This window comes from Bubalus bubalis, chromosome 16 (assembly GCF_019923935.1).
Source record: "Bubalus bubalis isolate 160015118507 breed Murrah chromosome 16, NDDB_SH_1, whole genome shotgun sequence".
Lineage (NCBI taxonomy): Eukaryota > Metazoa > Chordata > Mammalia > Artiodactyla > Bovidae > Bubalus > Bubalus bubalis.
Genome location: NC_059172.1, coordinates 27,616,944 through 27,630,758, shown reverse-complemented (window position 1 = coordinate 27,630,758; position 13,815 = coordinate 27,616,944). Strand labels below are relative to the sequence as shown.

Here is a 13,815-nt window from a genome sequence, read left to right as displayed (position 1 = left end):
AGTAAAACTGTATTTTTCCTCAAGCAATGGTAATGTGCTTGGGAACAGGTAGACAGCAGAGGGACTGTTGTTTTTAATTAGGGTTATGTTTTAACTATGGGTTTATGTGACAGACTGAAAGAAGAGCTAAAAAGTTGAGGGCATTTGTGAGTGAGTATAATGATTGATCAAGAGGATGTAGAGAGAAGAAATTGAGGGCACAGGGGAGGAAAGGACAGAGAAAATGTGATGGGGAGAATGGATTGAAAATCTGGGTGAAAAGTTAATGGATCAAAAAAGTCTGGGTGAAGTTGTTGTTGGAAGTGAAGTTTATAGGAAGTAAGCTACAAGGATGGAGGTTATAACTGGGAGATTATGGAGGGTTTGGAGGGACTAATCAAAAGTACACCTTGGGAGGGCAGGCATAAGATAGAGTAGGAGAAAGCAAAGAACTGAGAAGCCAAGATACTAGAAATATTATCGATGGATGTTGTACTTTCAAAAATTTATTTTGGGAGTCACGTTGATAAGAGTTACACTCAGCTGACTTAAAAAGTTTTTTTTAGAGAACTTGGGGAAGTATCCCAAGGGAGTAGTAAATGGCTTTCACAGAGAAAGAGGGTAGAAAGTATGAACTGATAATATGAGACTCAAGTCTGTGAATCTTTAAGGAGGAGGGAGAGAAAAACTAGTCTTGAAGCAGCAACGAGGAGCAAGAAATTCAATGCCTCATCTTTGGCACCTGTCGGTGTGGGAGACACGTAGCCATCACCTGAAAATGTCACATAGAAAGTGAAGTTTCAGGAGTGTCCCCTAAGTGTCCCTTACTTGTTTCAGTTGAGCAGGAGGCGAAGGAACATCTTGCCAGGATAGAGAATTCTGAGCTCCCTCTAGACTCCTGCTGATGAAAGAGTTCTGAAGGGAAGCCTTTTACTGCTAGCACCTAAAGCAACTTTTCTTTCCAAGCAGGCAGTAGCAGCCTGCTGGTAAATGATATTGCTCTCTTTAACAACTGCATGATATTCCACTGTGTAGAAATACTGCACAACTGATTCATTCCCGTATGATGGAGTATTCTATTATACAAGTTCACATCTTTTAGAATCCTAATTTCATTATAGAATCTTTAGATGGCCATTGCCTTATTTATCAACTATGTGATGTATTTTGATATGAATTTAATTAAATCAAGTTACAACCGGTTTTAAATATAATAAAGTGGCAAAACTGGCAGATTGATAATATTGTAGTTTATTTTTCTACCTTTAAGAAGAGATCCAAGTGATTTATTAATCCTGCCTTTAAAAAAAATCAAGATGGATAATTAAAAAATCCTGTCATTTCTAATTTGTTTCTTTCTGGTTTGAAAAGTTAGAGTAACAAGTTATAACCTCACAACTTTGCCAACAAAGGTCCATCTAGTCAAGGCCATGGTTTTTCCAGTAGTTATGTATGGATGTGAGAGTTGGACAATAAAGAAAGCTGAGCGCTGAAGAATTGATATTTTTTAACTGTGGTGTTGGAGAAGACTCTTGAGAGTCCCTTGGACTGCAAGGAGATCCAACCAGTCTGTCCTAAAGGAGATCAGTTCTGAGTGTTCATTGGAAGGACTGATGTTGAAGCTGAAACTTCAATACTTTGGCCACCTGATGCGAAGAGCTGACTCATTTGAAAAGACCCTGAGGTTGGGAAAGATTGAGGGCAGGAGGAGAAGGGGACGGCAGATGGTGAGATGGCTGGATGGCATCACTGACTCAATGGACATGAGTTTGGGTAAACTCCAGGAATTGGTGACAGACAGGGGAGGCCTGGCGAGCTGCAGTCCATGGGGTCATAAAGAGTCAGACACAACTGAGCGACTGAACTGAACTGAACTGAACCTCATAACAAAAGAGTTTTTAAGAGTTTATTTGCTGAGTGTTCTGAGCACTGAGCCATGACCTGGAGAGGAGCAGAGTGAGGAGAGAGTGAGATACCTAGGCTAGGTCTATATACTTTAAGAATCCAGATTTGTTCCTTGTCTCAAAAGCAGGGACAGAAGAAAAAGAAGTTATTCATGACCTAAAGGGGATTTTGACATTAAGATCATGGGCAAAAAATAACAATGACTACTGTTTTTCTCATCTGGTTGGAGGACTAGGAGCAATATAAACATTTTGCAGAGAACAATGAAAACATGTTAGGTTTAACTAAGCTGACAGTTCTATCAGCTCTTAGCTACAGTAAAAGGAAGGCAGTTTTGTGTTGCATCAGGAGAGAATCCTTATTAAAAACACCTAGCGTTGTCATAAATCCTCTTCTCTGAATGAATACTTTAAACCAAATAGGTGTCACAGTGAGCTGGTCTTCTAGGGTCCAGTTCATTTGGGGACAAGTCTACTATACTTTCTGAACTTTTGCAGCATTACCAATAAAATAACAATAACTTAATTTCTTGAACATGGAGGATTTTGTGAGTATGTGTAAAACATTTGAACAGGCTATCTGGAACATTTGTGTCTGATGCACAATAGCTATTCATTGGAAGGAGATAAACAATTTTGGAAGCTCTCTTTAGGGAAAGAATGCAAAATAAAAATATCAAAAGTTTACAAATTTTAAAAACTTCAAATGCTACATAAAATCAAAATCCATAAAAGTAATAATATTTTAATTAATTAGTTGTCTAACACATCTCTGTAAATGCTCTTTGTCTTACTTTTTTATCTGCATTTTTTTTATTATCTATGCATGTTTTAGTCACTTACTCGTGTCCAACTCTTTGTGACACCATGTACTGTAGCCTGCCAGGCCCCTCTGTCCATGGAGTTCTCCAGGCCAAGAATACTGGGGTGTGTTGCCATCTCCTTCTCCAGGGCATCTTCCTGACCCAGGGATCGAACCTGTGTCTGCTGCATTGCAGGCAGATTCTTTACCGTCTGAGCCACTAGGGAATCCCAATATCTGTGTATGATGTTTAAAAAGATATTTCATGGAAGGAATGGAGAAGTCATTCAGTTTTTCTTCTTCCTCTAGCACAATTATTGAAAGTTATTTTATTATTTTTGACAGTTTTTAAAAAAGATTTATTAATTTGTTTTGCTGCCTCAAGTTTTGGCTGTGGCACATGGGATCTTCATTGCATCATGTGGGATCTTTAAGGATGGTGCACAGATTCTCCAGTTGTTGAGGATGGCACCCAGACTCTCCAGTTAAGGTGCAGGGGCTTTGTTGCTCCACAGCATGTGGGATCTTAGTTCCCTGATCAGGGGTTAAACCTTTGTTCCCTACATTGCAAGGCAGATTCTCAACCACTGGGCTACCAGGCAAGTCCCCATATTAGCAGTTTTGAAAGGCTTATTTCAACTTCATAACTGATAATGCCGTGCGCATTTTAATATTGTTGGAACTCTGAGAAAATCTCTGATGTGTTTCATATATGACTTAAAGTTTGTGAAATAATTCTCATGGAGTAGTTTCTGGCCCCATATATTTTAGATCTTATTTCTATTCCATTATCAGTACTGGATACCATAGAACATGTGCATCTCTTCATACGTCCCCTAGCCTGGCACCTGAAAGACTCATCATGTGAACTGGAGGAGTCACCTCAGAAGCCATTGCTACATTAGGATAACTGGCAATAATTGAACAACACTTGGAAGTGCCTGCAAATCACATAAACATATCTCACTAAATGCAAACTTCATGTATCCCTAATTATGGAAACCTTGCAATACTTAGCTATCAAAAACACTTGGCCACTCCCTCAGCCATATTTGGAAAAATCAGAGATTCTGGCTATGTCTACAGGGAACTATTAGACACATCAAAATTGTAAATAGAAGCAGTTTAATTATTCTGGGACTAACTGAGTGTTTGCTTGAATTGTGAACCCAGAAGCATTATGCTTACTTCTGCATGTCCACCTTCACAAATTTAGATACAGTCGTCTAATAAAGGAAAAATAATAGTCTTTTCAGACAATTAAGTTATAACGTGTCAAATTTTTATTTGAGTTTGATTGCAAAGGAAAAGTCTTCTAAAAGACCAATGCAAAGATTTCTATCTTGGTAGAGACATTTATAAGAAAAGAAAATTGTTAGTAATCATTTTTAAGATTCCAAAGAAAACAAAAAAGGGTGACTTCTGATTAATAGGTCACTCTCAATCTCATTTAGGTCTATTAGAAATCTGCTCAAACATTTTGTCTGTGATGCTAATTTCTTCCCAGAAGGATGTTGCAGATTATGTAGCTCAAAAAGTTCTGTATCAGACCATGTTTAGCAATAGTTTTTCCTTTAGCGTAGAAAAAGGTCAGTGTTTGGATTAGATTTGAATTTCAGCCAAGTGACTTCCTCAGGTAACTTAATCTCCAAGAGCTTCGATTTGCTTCTCTACTGAAGGAGATAATAATCTTTACTTCTCCTGGGTTGTTGTGGAAATGATAGGAGCTAATTAAAAATATGTCTAACACAAAGTCTTGAAATTTGAAAGTGCTCTATAATGGTAGTTTTCTTCTTCCTCTTTGAGACTATGATGCAACTCATTTTCTTTTTCTTTTTCTTTTTTTTTTTGTGTGTGCTCTAATAATAGACATTGTGCTCTCAAAAATAATTTTGAATTGAATTATTTATTCTAGCAGTGGTCCCCAAGCTTTTTGGCACAGGGACCAGTTTCATGGGCTTCCCTGATGTCTCAGTTGGTAAAGAATCTGCCTGCAATCCAGGAGACCCTGGTTTGATTCCTGGATCAGGAGGATCCACTGGAGAAGGGATAGGCTACCCACTCCAGTATTCTTGGCTTCCCTGGTGGCTCAGCTGGTAAAGAATGTGCCTGAAATGTGGGAGACATAGGTTTGATTCTTGGGTTGGGAAGATCCCCTGGAGAAGGAAACAGCTACCCACTTCAGTATTCTGGCCTGGAGAATTCCACGGACTGTATAGTCCAGGGGGTTGCAAAGAGTTGGACATGACTGAGCAGCTTTGACTTCACTGCACTTCACCAGTTTTATGGAAGACAGTTTTTCATTGGACCAGAGGCAGGGGAATGGAATCAGGATGATACAAGCGCATTGCATTTATCATGCATTTGATTTCTAGTCTGACGCCACCACTGATCTGACAGGAGGTACTGGTCCGTGGCCCAAAGGTTGGGGACCTCTGCTCTAGAGGCAGCTTTACAGTCTTAAATACAAAAGAAGAAAAAGAACAGTATAAATGGCTTGCTGGGTCACCAGAAAAAGATGGGCAGTGTTATGACACATATGACTGAATTTTTATAAAACAGTCAAAATATAAATAATTGAAAAAGCATGTTTCCTACAGAAAAAATATATAGTAGCTTTATTCAGTGAAACCAAGAACTTTCTCTACCAAGTTCCCTATGTATAATAACTAACAGAATGTTGAAAAAAAGATTATTATAATTTATTATGGGATTGCCCTGCTGGCTCAATGGAAAAGAATTTGCCTGCCAGTGCAGGAGATGTGGGTTTGATCCCAGGGTCAGGAGAGTCCCTGGAGAAGGAAATGGCACACTCCAGTATTCTTGCCTGGAGAATCCCTGGCTAGAGGAGTCTGGTGGGCTACAGTCCACGGGGTCGTAAAGAGTTGAACATGACTTAACAACTAAGCAACAACAACATGATCTATTATATTCTTCAAATGAATGAATAATAGTTAGATGTTAGATCATTTATAAATTATACCTTAATTTAAGATTAATTTGTACAACACCTCTAAGAAGATGATTTTGCTATTCTTGTTTTTAAATTGTGAAAACAAAGGCTTATCATTTTTCATTAGTCTAAGGTCACATAATTAGAAAAGAATATAGGTAGTTTTCAAAACCAGAACATCTGTACCCCAAGCCATGCTCTTTCTCCAGCACCACATTGTCATTCCTAGATGGTCTTTTGGGGGTCATTATAACTTGATCAAGAAGATAAATTGTATTTATTGTAAAAATGAAGTTAGTAATTTCTTTGATAGTTGTTGGCATTCACCTATGATGCCAAGTACATTTCTAAGGATTCAATTCCAGGGGGATGTTTATAAGGTGAAAAGGCAAATATTTAACCATGCTTGGAACTAGGACTCCTTACTGGACAATCAGAATGGATATTGACTTTAGTTCTGGAGCTCTTTCCTGGAGGCCAGAGCCGTTCCAGGGGTTAATGCTACATGTACCCCATCCTGGTGAAGGTTTCCTGGAGAGGAAGAGCCAACCTGTGAAGGGCATGATGCCTTTAGAGGGTTCAATTATGAATTTTTTTTTCTTTTTCCCTGTCATAAATGAACAACCAGGCTCATTTATGACAGAAAAGAGAAAAGAAAAACAAAAACAAAGAATGGATGCTTTTGAGTCGTGGAGAAGACTCTTGAGATTCCCTTGAACAGCAAGATCAAACCAGTCAATCCTAAAGGAAATCAATCCTAAATATTCATTGGAAGGACTGATGCTGAAGCTGAAATTCCAATTCTTTGGCCACCTGATGCAAAGAGCCAACTCAGTTGAAAAGACCCTGATGATGGGAAAGATTGAAGGCAAAAGGAGAAGGGGGCAGCAGAGGATGAGATGGTTAGATAGCATCGCCAACTCAATGAACATAAATCTGAGCAAACTCTGGAAGATAGTGAAGGACAGGGGAGCCTGACATGCTGCAGTCCATGGGGTTGCAAAGAGGTGAATATGACTTAGCAACTTAACAAAAACAAATGGTTGCATCTCTGAGTGTCAGCAACGTATCAGCCCTAAATACACTTCTTTAGTAAAATACTTTGGATGGGATTGCCAAAATTGAAGTAGTGGCTGTTTATGAATGTGGAATTGTAGGTGACTTCTATTCTTTACAGTTTAATTTACTCATTTCAGTATGCATTTACTGAAAGCCTTATAAATGGCAGGCATTCCTAGGTTTCTGTTACTTTCATTGGTGTTATATTTATAATCAGAAAATATTCCACAGACTTAATTAAAGAAGTTATATCAAATATATGAATGGTAAGAAGAAGAAATATCCGGAGAAAATTAAATCCATAACTTTAAAAAGATTAAATTGTATTTATTAAAAATGCATGGCAAAAAAAGTTAACAAGTTATTTGTGTAGACACCTAATTTTTTAGCAATTCATTTAGTATCCATTTTAATGTGAACAGGTGCTACTGAATGCTTATTTAATGTACAAATGCCAATACCATATTGAGTGACAGGAAGAGTTAACTTAGACACATTCCATCAAATTTAAAAGTCTGCTCTGGTCAGGACTGTGGTGAGAGTTCTCGTATTTTAATATAGCACAATGCTATTTATGTGTAGCTTTTTATTTCTTAATGAAGTTTCCTATGGGGAAGAATATCTGATTTTAGAAATTGGTAAGGATTTTCAGTGCTTATATCAAATACTGGCCTTCTCATGTTTTTAGAACATAGATATGTATTGTTTTATTTCTTACTTAGTATTTTTAGAGAGACAGAAGGAGAGGAAAATTGGAAGTAAAGTTAGAAAAAGATTCTGTGTCTTTGGACAAAGAGGAAATTTAACCAGACAAGAAAGTCTTGACTAGCCAGTTCTACAACTAATCAGTGGTGACTGACTCAAGTACAATCCAGCCCAAATATTCAAAATCTACTATTTCACACATAGGCTCTTTCCATTGATTAATCTACTAGATATTCATGCATAAAAAGCTCTACTAATTGCATTTCTGTAAAGCATTAACCAGAAAATCAATAACTTGTCCTAAGCAGGGAAATTTAAAATGTCCCATATTCATGGCCCTTCTGTTGATTGTAGAACCTGTTTAGTGAGGTTTCTGTTTCTACCTCATGTATAGTGATGTTGCAATGCTGTGTGGGGTAAGCACATTTTGCTTGCAGATGTCGCTGAAAAAATATCTGGGGAATGGAGGACTCTTCAGTTGTTCTCGGATGTTGTCCCCATTGATGAGGCCGAGCATTTGCTCTGACACAATCTCATTTCAGCTGGGTCTCCTTTTAAGAAGGCTTCAAATCCTTATCTCTTCTGGTGAAAATAATACTTGGAATTCTTTTGGGGGCTCAATATATTCAGACATGCTTAAATTCATTTGTGTTTGGAACTGACCTCTTGCCCCTGATCCCCCTCTCATTAGCTACTCCTCTTCTTCAAAGTATAGTGAAGTAGTTTTTAAACTTTTTCAACAATAATTATTTTTCCAAATAAAATTTGAACATGACTGCTCAATATATATTTATATAAAGAAAGGGATTCTCTGTCAAGGGACTCTCTCTCTTCCAATGTTGTCAGTGAAATTCCATGGAGCATTCCATGAAAACCTCTGGAATAATGCAAAGAACACTTGCACAGGAATTAGAGTTGCAATCCCTGAGTTGTTCAGTAATTCAGTTCATTTATTAAACATTTTCAGTGTGCAAAGCACTAAAATGCTAAGGGGAAAAAGGCCCTTAAGAGACTTAACCTTCAAGTGTGGGAAAAAAACAGGTACAGGAAAAAGTTCTAGATGCTTTGGCAAGGTCAGTGATATATATTGATCACTCTGGACCTTGTTTTTTGGTAAATTAAAATAAATAACTTCAAACTACACATAGAACTGTGCTTTTGAACTATGGTGTTGGAGAAGACTCCTGAGAGTCCCTTGGACTGCAAGGAGATCTAACCAGTCCATCCTAAAGGAGATCAGTCCTGGGTGTTCATTGGAAGGACTGATATTGAAGCTGAAACTCCAATACTTTGGCCACCTGATGCGGAGAGCTGACTCATTTGAAAAGACCCTGATGCTGGAAAAGATTGAAGGCAGGAGGAGAAGGGGATGACAGAGGATGAGATGGTTGGATGGCATCACGAACACAATGGACATGGGTTTGGGTGGACTCTGGGAGTTGGTGATGGACAGGGAGGCCTTGCGTACTGTGGTTCATGGAGCAGCAAAGAGTCGGACATTACTGAGTGACTGAAGTGAACTGAACACATAGGACCTTACTACTCTTACATGCTTGACCCTGTGATTCTGTTACTCTGTGCCATTGAATTTGGATCACAAAGGAAAGCCACTGGAAATGGACATGAGACATGAAGGTACAAGGACTGGATGCAGCATGTGCATCTGTGAAATTTTTGTAATGTTGAGAAAAGTATACATGATAGTCAGTGAGATAAGAGTGAAAAAATAAATGCATAGTTGCTAAGGAGCAGAATTACTGGGCGTCATCTTCAGCTGTTTTGAAATGCTCTTCTACCTCCACGATGCACAGGAAACCCAGCTTTTCTCTGATAACTAAGCTCCCTTTTCCACTGAAGGCCTCTTATCCTCCAGCTTCATCTCCAATCCAGTTTCACAAGATCAAGGTCATGCTACCAAAAGTCTCTGCTTATTTATTCCAATAGAAAGAATCACTCTCCATTGAGAGTGCATGTTGATAATTTATATAGAAGGTAAGGGAAGAAAAATTGCAGCTGTATGAATTTAATACAAATTAAATGTAGTTAATTTTAATTATTTAATAATATGATATAAATGCATCAATTCAAAGAAGAAAGGCAATGATGACAGAATGTGATGTCATCAGGTAAGAATTATAATAGTAATATTATTATTCTTATTTATAGCCACAGTCTTCCTGGAGTTTTGGAAAAGGAGAAGAAGTACACTAACCTATACTTGGGACCTTATTGAATGGGAAGAAGAGGAGGTAGGATGTTAAGAGACCAGGAGATAAGAAACTGGAATAACATATGATGTAGGAAATCACTCACTGCCTTAACGTCCAAGCAGGAAGCAGCTAAACACAATTCAGTTTTCCCTTGATTTTTTTTTGTGTTACTAACAACAATGTTATCTTATGAATATAATAGACACCAATGATGAAATATGTACTTTTTCCAGAGCACTTCTATAATGTTTCCTTAAATTCCATGCTAATTAAAATATAGTTTAGGGTTTATCTGGAAATTATCTTGCATCTAGTTTTTTACAAGTTGCTTCCTTGCCAAGACTCGACATAGAAGTAGGCCAAATTCCAAGAATTTAGTCAATATTGGATGATTTTTAAATTTATGCCTTAGATATTTAACTAATTTTCATTTTTCTCATAGGAAACCCTTCGTCCCCAGTTTGAAGCAAAGTATTACAAGATGGAGCGAGTGAATCCTATCAGTGGAAAACCTGAACCACATCAGCCTTCCTCAGACAAAGTCACTCGTCTTCTTGTTTCTATCTCAGGAATATTCTTCATGGTAAAGTAGAATCTCAGAATATTGTGGGATTCCAGGTTTAGAAAGAAGTTCTAAAATACCAACTCATTTTGTGACCCTGAGGGGGTAAGAAACTGTATCCTGTTCAGTATGTTGGTAGTACATACATACTATTAAACAAAATAAAAATCACAGCAGGTCATGCAGTAATTGCAGAGGGAGTTTGTATATATTTTTAAATAAAATACTGTCTGGGAGAAACAAAGATCATCTAAGAAAAAATGGAAATTATGTAAGTCATCCTAAAATTAGATCCTCTGTTTTAAAACCAAGCATTCATGTGACAGTTGAGATTTGAACAACGTATCACACTAAAACAACTGAGTCTTACACTGTTTATTTTGACTCTAATGTAACTCAGTTCTTTAAAGGAAATTTTAAATTTATGTACGCTTTCTTGGAAAAGTAGATTTCTTTAGCTTTTGGGGTCAATGTTTTGGATCTATGTTGTTGCTTTTATTTTTTTAATAATGCAAAACGTGGGTGTCTCTTCCGGTCTCCCCTCTTGTAGATTTCCCTGGTGATCACTGCAGTGTTCGCAGTTGTGGTGTATCGCCTGGTTGTCATGGAACAGTTTGCATCATTCAAGTGGAATTTCATCAAACAACACTGGCAGTTTGCAACTTCCGCTGCTGCAGTCTGTATCAATTTTGTAATCATTATGGCATTGAATGTTGTAAGTGTTTACGATTTTTTAGTAGGTGTAAAGTGGGTGAGTAGAGGAGAGGTCTGTGTTTCCTTTATACTTGGATTGGACTTATAAGAAGCCAAGATAAGGCCAAGTATCATTTCTGGCAAAGACAGTTTGGCTTAACAGGAAGTATTTCATTTATGTGGTTTACATGATTTTTTAAAAAAATTAAAATCCATGACAGTTGTATTGTCTTCCTTGTTCTTTGAATTTATAGTTTATTTATTTATTTTTATTTTTGGTTGTGCTGGGTCTTTGTTGCTTTGCACAGGCTTTATCTTGTTGCAACAAGCTAGGGCTACTCTTCTTTGTAGTGCCCTGGCTTCTCATTGTGGTGGCTTCTCTTGTGGAGCACAGGCTCTAGGCACATGGACTTCAGTAGCTTTGACACACAGGTGCGTGTGGAATCTTCCCAAACCGGGGATCAAACCAGTGTCGTCTGCACTGGCGGTGGATTCCTATCTGCTCCAGCAGGGAAGTCTTGGGTTTATAACTTGGTTTAGTGACAGCTTCCACTCATCAAGTATCTAGTGTGTGCTGGAAATGGTGCTATGCTCTTTGTTCATGATGCTATGCTCTTTTCATTCAGATAAGGAATTCTTAGGATTAGAAAACCAGTCCAACAAATTCAAACTCTGAGAATTTATTGGAAAGATATAGAAAATTCTGTTTGAAAGTGTAGCCTCGTTACCTCCAAGACCTCATGTGAAATGGAAAACAGACAGCTTCTCCATTTGCATTTCTCTGAGACTAAGTATTTTTTCCTTCCTTCCTTTCTTCCTTCCTCTTCATCTTTCTGTCTTTCTCTCCCTGTTTCTCCTTTCTCTCTCTCTCTTCGTTTCTTCCATTCTCATCTTTTTTTTTTTTAAACAATGATTCTATTTGCATTTGTTTTCATGGGGAAGAGACTGTTTTTATCAGCAAAAGACTATATTGCCTAACAATGGTCTCTATTTCAGTGTCTGGTGTGCTGGGGCATTGATATGCTTTTCTTATCTTCATTGACTCTAACCTCATGATCATGTTGGTCAGTTTCTGTAGTTCATTTAACTTAGATCATCCAGTGTTTTAATGTGCTAATTTCTCAGAGAGTGCATGTGATTGGTTCAACATCACATATACCAATTAACTTGTGAACCAAATGTCTGTGGCTGAGAAGACATTATGCTTAGGTCTGCCCCTTTAGCAAGGTCTGTGGTTGGGGTCCTATTTTCTCTGAAGACAGGAGGCATTGACTGGCTCATTTAGAACAATTTATTTCCTTTAATTCTTCCAAGACCACCACACGATCAATATTCTCTCCATTATGTAAATAAGGAAACTACAATTCAGAGAGCTTAAATAACTTGTCCCAGATTGTGCATTTAGTAAGTATTAGTGCTTGCATATTTATTTACATGATAATTCATGTAGAGAACTGACCAATACACACATAATGATGTTGATAACATAAACAGGTAATATGTATCTGGTTCCAAACTAGATTGACACTGGTGTTATGTGATTAGTCGGGAAGGGACTAGAACCATTTTCTATTTAACTTTAAAATAATCAGGGGAGTTCTTAAGTGAAAAGTGAGTAGTCACTGCAAGAAATGGGTAAATTTCAATGCAAGGACAATAGTTAGTATTTTCTACTGGAGTTTGCTTTTTTCAGGTTCAGTTTATTTGTAGAAGGAGAATATGTTCTTACTGTGTCTCCAAGTAAGCCATACAGTATTTTAATTTATGCTTTTGACTCATGGATTGAAATGAACAATAAACATTGAAAAACTACAGAGCTAGGATGAAGAGGGCTGTGTGATAATCTATGAAAGGCAGTATAGGTTGTATGTTGCACAAAATCACCACAGTGAAGGAGGAGCCATTCACAACATGGGTTTTATAAACAGATTTTTATATCTTTCATTCTTATGTTAACTGTTCTAGCAGATAGTGAAAGAAATTGTTTAAGGAAAAGAAGGCTTTAGTGGTTAATGTATTTATTTCTAGGTAACACTAGCAATAAGCTAATATGATTTTAAATTGATTCATTTTCCTATTCTTGATAGGTTGGTTGAATATTAAATTTAATAGTATTTAAGTACCTGACATACAGTTACATAAGAAGGATATACAATTTCACTTGATTTCGATGGGAATACATCTGCATTTTGAAGAATGACAATAAAATGTTAATAGTGGTTATATTTCAGGAGTGGGATAATATTTGATTTCATATTTTTTTCTGTTCATTCAAATGTTTATCTCTATATGTAGGTTTTGGTTTATAATCAGAAAAATATAGTCTTTACTTTTAATACATAATACCATGATATAAAATCTGGAACAAATCAGAATTGGAATGTACTTTTACTTTGTATATGAGTCACTCATAAAACCACAGCCACTTGGGTAGCTTTAAGTAGCAATTTCAAGTCGTTTTTAAAATTTTGTCTTTCACCAAGTAGAGAAAAGTTTTCCTGATGGCTGCATAGCATCCCAGGACACTCACATGCAGGCGTGCACACACGCATACACTCTCTCTCTCTGTCTCTTTCTCTCTCTCTCTGTTCCTTCTGTTCTCATTTATGCTCTCCCCCTCCCTCCTGCCCCTCTGAACAATGTCCAGGCTTTCATCAGTTTGTATTGTCAGTTCCTCAACATACTGTCCAGATAAAAAAGTAATGGACTTTAAACACAGACAAAGCAGAGATTTGCTCCTTGACCTGTGTGATCCTGACTACCCTGCATAACATCTTTGAACTTTAATTTCTTGATCTTTCAAATGAGGGTAATAAGACAAATGCCTAGGGGGATTGAAAGATGGAATGAAATCTGCTTCTAGTGAATAGAAGTGTTCAATAAATGCTCATTTTCTTCCTATTTGTTCAGTGCTTTGAATTTTTATTTCTCTTTATAAGTCTATTTAT

The 13,815-nt window shown here is 37.3% G+C and overlaps 1 protein-coding gene across 4 annotated transcripts in view; it reads left to right on the top strand.

The window, feature by feature from the left end:
* Positions 1 to 13,815, top strand: part of ANO3 (anoctamin 3) — a 452,499-nt gene that overhangs the window by 387,485 nt on the left and 51,199 nt on the right. For all 4 annotated transcript variants that reach the window (XM_025266342.3, XM_025266344.3, XM_025266346.3 and 1 more), the window contains 3 exons: positions 9,569 to 9,651; positions 10,055 to 10,195; positions 10,725 to 10,889. In XM_025266342.3, the coding sequence (XP_025122127.1) occupies positions 9,569 to 9,651; positions 10,055 to 10,195; positions 10,725 to 10,889 (389 nt within the window). The remainder of the gene's footprint in view (positions 1 to 9,568; positions 9,652 to 10,054; positions 10,196 to 10,724; positions 10,890 to 13,815) is intronic.